This window comes from Miscanthus floridulus, chromosome 7, assembly GCF_019320115.1.
Source record: "Miscanthus floridulus cultivar M001 chromosome 7, ASM1932011v1, whole genome shotgun sequence".
In the NCBI taxonomy this organism is placed as follows: domain Eukaryota; kingdom Viridiplantae; phylum Streptophyta; class Magnoliopsida; order Poales; family Poaceae; genus Miscanthus; species Miscanthus floridulus.
This window is the reverse complement of record NC_089586.1, coordinates 97,802,758-97,809,387: the sequence shown is the minus strand read 5'-3', so window position 1 is coordinate 97,809,387 and position 6,630 is coordinate 97,802,758. Positions and strand designations below refer to the sequence as shown.

The 6,630-nt window shown below is 41.5% G+C and overlaps 1 protein-coding gene across 1 annotated transcript; it reads right to left on the bottom strand.

Annotated features, from left to right (window-relative positions):
- Positions 1 to 2,719: 2,719 nt before the first annotated feature.
- Positions 2,720 to 3,277, bottom strand: LOC136463909 (putative ripening-related protein 2). Its single transcript, XM_066462880.1, has one exon. The coding sequence runs from the start codon at positions 3,275 to 3,277 to the stop codon at positions 2,720 to 2,722; it is 558 nt and encodes a 185-aa protein (XP_066318977.1).
- Positions 3,278 to 6,630: the final 3,353 nt, after the last annotated feature.

Below are 6,630 nucleotides of genomic sequence, written 5' to 3'. Positions count from 1 at the left end.
AGCACACATCTCAAAGGAAGATTGTGTTAGTTTCTTCAATCTATGTGCCTCACTGCCTCCGTTTTTATTAAAGTCCGAATTCGAAAGGCAAACACAGAATAAATACGCTACAACAAGAGACGAAGAAATACATAATAAAGATTTAAGAAATATTATGAAGTTAGTCGAAGACAACCCTAATTTAACCATGAAAGAGGCCGCGAACATCTATTATGATGTAAAGGGACAGGAACACCGGCAATGAAGTATGAAAGGGGCAATCTTTTGGTTCCCGGTCATGAGTATAAAAATCTGACAACATATATGCGTCAGTTACATGAATATTACATGGCTTAAGCAACAGAGATGGACGACTTTGGTTTTGAGGTTATCCGTTCGCCACATGTTTTCCAATATCCTCAAGAAGAGAAGTTCGATGTCGAGTGGGGGTGCTTGTTCCAGCTTTACTAGAAATGCTCTCTCAATGTTCAAATGTTGACACTGTGGACTATGTAAGTACCCTACACGCATGATATTACAATTAACTACTCTCTCGAGACATAAATTTTTAACTTTTGAGCACTTCCCATGATTTTATGTAGGTGTATAGCAAAATTTTGTATTCTAAAAAACAAATGGGATTACATAGGCTTCTTGGACCCCAAGCGAGTCAATGAGAGGACATGTCTAGGCCTCTATGGATGTGACGTGGAAGACCTAAAACAGAGATTAATTGCTGTTTTCGACGAATTCACGATGAAGAAAAAAACTCATATACTTCTAGCCTATAACTGCGAGTATGTGTTCTCGGCTTTTAATTTTATGTTTCTTTTTTCGTTAAGATTATTCGATAATTAGGATTCTGTGATTGTAGCAACCATTTCGTCTTCATTTGTGTTAATCTTGCTAAAAATCTGCTCGAGGTGTGGGACTCGAAGAAAAAACTATTTCATCATCTCGATGCACTGGTGGGAGTGCTGAATTAGTAAGCGATCCTAATAACTATTATTTTCTAATCACACATACCGCTTTCTAATGTTTTTCCTTTTAATGTTGCTCAATATCCGAAGAAGACATATCGGTGGGACGTCGGTCCCATTCAAGGTTGTCGAAATGGAGGGGAAGTAGCTATCACAGCCGACGGGAAACAATGAATGCATGTTTTATGTAATGTGGGCAATAATTCACTAGATCGACGGGAAATCGGAAGAAGCCGATAAGTTGGTGTATATAATCCCCATTTTATTTATGTCTGTTAATAATTCAATAAAATGATTTACTGTTCCTCTTTGGATATCATCTTTTTTGAACGACAGCGCAAGAAATATAAGCACGAAAGGCTGCTAGACATGGAGATCGTCCCACTACAATTGGAGCTGGCAAAATTCATCTTAGCCGAGGTATTGGAAAAAGATGGAGTATTTTTCATTACACAATCCATAAAGTACAAGGACCAGTATGGCCCAGAGCGGCTCGCCAGATTATTGTAAGAAGTCCAAGAAGCATGTGTGAAGTCCAAGAATATTTCTTTTTTATTTTGAGGGATCCAGATGTGGATAAGAACATTTGAATTGTAATCATAACATTTGTAATATTTAATATTGATGGACCTGTCGTCGACGTAGCGTATATAAAGCGAAACCCGATTCCACAAAAAAATATAAATTAAAATAAATTATAAAACAATAAAATACAAACGGGCCATCACCGCCGGTTAGCAACAAACCGGCAGTATTGTCGTAACCATTATTGTCAATTAGAAGCAAACCGACAGTGTTGTCTTGCTCAACACTGCCGGCTTGAACCATGAACCGACACTGATAGTTACAAGAACACTGCCGGTTTGATCTATGAATCGACACTGATATTTACTACAACACTGCCGGTTTAATCCATGAACCGACAATGTAGGCTTGCTCAACACTGCTGGCTTGAGCCAAGAACCGATACTCTTAAAGCAACCGTCATTGTCGGTTGGCACTACAAACCAGCAGTATTGTTCAACTGGACACTACCGGGCGGAGTCAGGAACCGACACTGTTTCCTGTAGATCAGTGTTGGTTTTTAAGGACCGGCAATGATGTCAACCCCCCATCACTACTGGTATGCCACTATCGGTTCAAAATCCGGCAGTGAAGTGGGTTTTTGAACCGACAGTGATGTCCAGATCTGGAGTAGTGTCACGAAATCATAGGAAAATCTGCTAACCAGAATCGTCTATTTAGATATAGTAGACGTAGTTGAAACTATTTATACTACGAATAAGATGTAGAGAACTCCTATACATACACACATACATTCTAAGGGCCTGTTTAGTGGGTGAAGTTTGGGATTTTGGCTACTGTAGCACTTTCGTTTTTATTTGACAATTAGTATTCAATTATGGACTAATGAGGCTCAAAACGTTCGTCTCGTGATTTCCAACCAAATTGTGTAATTAGTTTTTTTCGTCTACATTTAATGCTCCATGCACGTATCACAAGATTCGATGTGATGGTTACTGTAGCACTTTTTGGGAAAAGTTTTTGAAACTAAACAAGGCCTAAATATATAACTAGTCGAATGTGACATGTTTTTATACGAAGGAAGTATCATTTTATTGATCCATTGACAAAATGTCAACATGACATCCTAGGCACTCATGAACTTACATTGTTTCACCCCACATTCATATCCATAATCGTAATAAAGCGGTAAATGTATAACTGGCGTCTAGCTAGTAGCTAGAGATACAGCTAGCTCATGCATCCGACCAGGTGATAGGGTACTCGCCAACCTCGTCCCCGGTGATGTCCAGAGCGTCCCACACGGCTTGGGACGCGTCGACGATGTTGGGCCGGCACGGTGGCTGGTAGGCGTGCTTGGGGTCGCAGCCGTGCAAGGAATCGCACTCGTCGACGACCTTAGCGAGCACGGACTTGCCCTTGGCGTGGATCCGTATGTGCTTGTGGCAGCGTTTGCCCTTGTCGTACCACCCCGTGGAGAGCGCTACTACTTGCTCAGTGTTGTTATGGTACTTGCCGTCGCACTCGGATGGGCCGCCGCCATCGCCGCCCTCGGCGAAGTCGTTGAGCGTCATGATGGCCCTGGCGTGCCCGGAGACCGGTGGCGAGCACAGGTAAGTCTGGTAGATGTGCCCGGGCTTGCAGCATTCCCCACACGTGTGGCCCGTCCTCGGCCCCCGCAGCGGGTCGCCCCGGCACTGGTCTAGGCTGTGAGTTGCGCTGCTGCCGCAAAGACTTGTGAAGGTGACGAGCAGGAGCGCTGCCAGAGCAAGCACGAGGCTGGCCGTCGACATCTTGTGATGAAATGTGTTGTGTGTATATGGAGATCCATGTCGTACGTATTTATAGAGAGCGTGCGCAAGCCTTACTCCCTCTAGATTCTCGAGCCATCGTGTCCAACGATGCCTCACGATGGAATCTAGTTAACTTTTATTTTTGAAATTGGAATCTAGTTAACTTTGATTGGGTCAACATAAGCCTGCTATTTCTTCATTATTTACAGCTGTAATTATTTTCGGTCGATGCAGAGTTGCATACACGCAGCATAGATTGGCCACACCTCAAGCAAGAAGGTATGTACAGCAGACTCCTGCTTAGGTGCCAATGTTGCTGTCCTATCCGTGCCTCACGATGCCGGTGAAATCGAGCTCAGGGAAGGTGGACAGGTGGGGAAAACAAGGTACGACGAAAAACTATCTGCACAAAAATGCCTTTTACCCAATGAATTTATTAACCTATGCTTATTAGTATTTGGTTGTCTTCTTCCTCAAGCTCCAATCACTATACTTCTACCGATAGTGTGGTGTCCTTGAAGATTTTCATTGCAGTGTCGTCGTTTATCGACCAAAATCAAGCTGTGCTAACTGTAGCCACACCAAAACATCGGGTGCAGTAATTTTTCTAGGACTTAATCTATGCGTGTTGGGGTGTATTGATATGGAATTTAATTTAAATTTCACACACATTCAACACACATGAATTGAGGTAAGTAAGTGGCCATCCAAACAAGCCCTTAGGTAGCTTTTCGACCTTGTAATCCATTACACCTACTAAAACATATATACCGATACTACAAGAAACTGGAATTGCCTTGAGGGCCCAGAATTTTCTTGGGGACCAAAATCAAACCGTCAAGGAAAGGGCAGTTTCTTTGGCGATGCTACTGAACACTCAAGGAAATATATATTCCTTAGAGGTTGAAGTAAACCGCTAAGGAACATGATAGTCCCATTGACGATGTTATCATTATTCACCAAAACCACAGTTATAGCTTACCTTGCCATTTTTGCTACAAAAGATACCAACCAAAGTTGTATCCTAGTTGCTTTTTGCATGCATGGTGGGCCTGTTTGGTTTGAGGCCGGGGTAATTTGCCTGGCAACAAGTGTTGCCTGGGAATGTGATGAAATCTGCCTGGTCAGGCAAGTTGAGAATTCATCTGTTTGGTTGGAAGCCAGTGCCTAAGAAGCCAAATGAAAGGATTTTTCTTATCTAATGTAGAGGTAATTGGATAGTTTTTTTAAATTCATAATAGGTTTAAGTATATAAATATAATTTCTTAAAAAAATTAGACCAGGTTACTAACTAGGATGAGTAGACTTGTGCTGCGATGACTACATGATTGTTATTAGCGTCTTTTTTGTATAAGTGTCAAATTTTAAAAATTTATTATTTAATTTTATGACCTAGATATTAATAACGATTCGGCTAAAAGCTTTTAGATTATTGCGCTATGCCGCTATCATATAGTCCGTGCAACCTAGATTAATATAAACAAAAATATCACAGAACAATAGTTTGTGCAATTTATAAATAATCAATTTTATCTGCTACATCGGAGTTGCATATTTTTATCATGATCAGAAGCTGCCGCTAGCAGTTCGGTGGTACGTAATCATGACTACACCAGGCAGGTGCTGTGCGTTGCCTGGACCAAGCTGGTCACCACGGTCCCAACCAAATGAGCTCCAGGCTGAGTACAGGCAGCTCCTAGACAGGCAATTTCACTCCAGGGATCTATCCAAACAGCCCCGATAAGAACAATGCATGAGATACGTACCACTCACTTTGGAATTTGTCTTAGCATGATGTTTCCAGTTGGATACATCCTTGTTTGCTAGAGTAGAGCTCTTGCCAGATCTTTTTATTTTATTGATTTATATTGAGAAAATATGATACATATCCATGACACACTTGGAGCTAGTAGTGCGGATCGCTTATACACACACACGACACATTCATGGTTTTAGTAAGTACTAGTCCAAAAGGGCATCACACGGCGCAGTGCTGGACCTAGGATATTAACACGGGTATATGGCATAAAAATTTTCTTATGCAATTTGGTAAAACCATTTCCAATTCAGTATACCCATATCAATTAAATTTCATAAAAGAGTCACATGATATGTTATCTTCTAATACTAATGTTGGACGAACTACGAACCAATTTCTAACCACTCATCTAGCTAATCTTCCTAAGGCACAACAAATGTTGGAGTGCAGACTTTGTGAAGTGGATACGACCACTAGTAGAGAAACGACCTTTGATCCACTTCGAAATTTGACTTTAGTCCCGGTATTTTTTTACGCCCGGGACTAGATAAACCTTTAGTCCCGGTTGGTAGCTCCAACCGGGACTAAAGGTCCCTGCCCAATGGCTACCGCGGCAGGCTTTTGCAGCAGGGGACCTTTAGTTCAGGTTGAAGCTACCAACCGGGACTAAAGGTTAACTTTTACTCCCGGTTGGTCCCTCCAACTGGGAGTAAAAGTCTACTCCCGGCTGGAGGCACCGTCCGGGACTAGAAAGTGACCTTTAGTTCCGGTTTCTGTATCCAACGGGGACTAAAGGTCCCCTCCTATATACCCCTTCTTCCTTCCCGAGCCCGAGCCACTTCGAGCTCAGTGTTCTTGCTTCATTGCCGGCCTCTCTTCTTCCTCATCGCCTTTCTTCGATTCCTCATTGATTCTTCGGTTCTAAAGGTTACCAACTTTATACTCTCATGTTTCATCAGTAGCATATCTCATTTCGTGGACTAGATATATGTGGTTTTTATGGTGGATTTTTTTTATTTGTAAGCCATTTAGGCACAAAATCACTTTAAAGTTTGCATATTTGGATGAAGGAAGGTTAAAGTAGTTATTCAAAACTAGTATTCAGCTTTCATTTCTAGCATGCATAGCACACTTTATGATTTAGAGATATAGAGAATTTTAGAGTTTTTTTTTTAATTTTATTTATTTATAAAATGAGAAATTTATATTATATTAAAAATAAGTATAGAGAGTAGATGACAACTGCTTCTGGGTCCTTAGCCTCTCATCGGGTTCCAAAGCGAGTGAGGCTGGACCTCCCTCTCATTGTATGCGGCAAGTGTGAGGAGAAGATTGTGATAGAGTACCGGGTGAGGAAGGAGTGTCCCAACAAGGGCCATATCTTCTATAAGTGTCCGGATCGCAATGTGAGTTATTTTGTCGTATTTGATGATTATGGTTAATTTATACTTATTTTTATGATGATTGTGATTAAAGTTCTAATTTTTTGTTTTAATTTCAGTGGGATGGCACTGGATGTTCAGGCTGGTACTGGGAAGAAGAGTATGTTGAACACGTGCAAAACTCTCTTGCACAGGCGGCTACAGCGGTTGAT

Coding starts and splice junctions, on each gene's coding strand:
- LOC136463909 (XM_066462880.1), bottom strand. CDS start 3,277: ATGTCGACGGCCAGCCTCGTGCTTGCTCTGGCAGCGCTCCTGCTCGTC.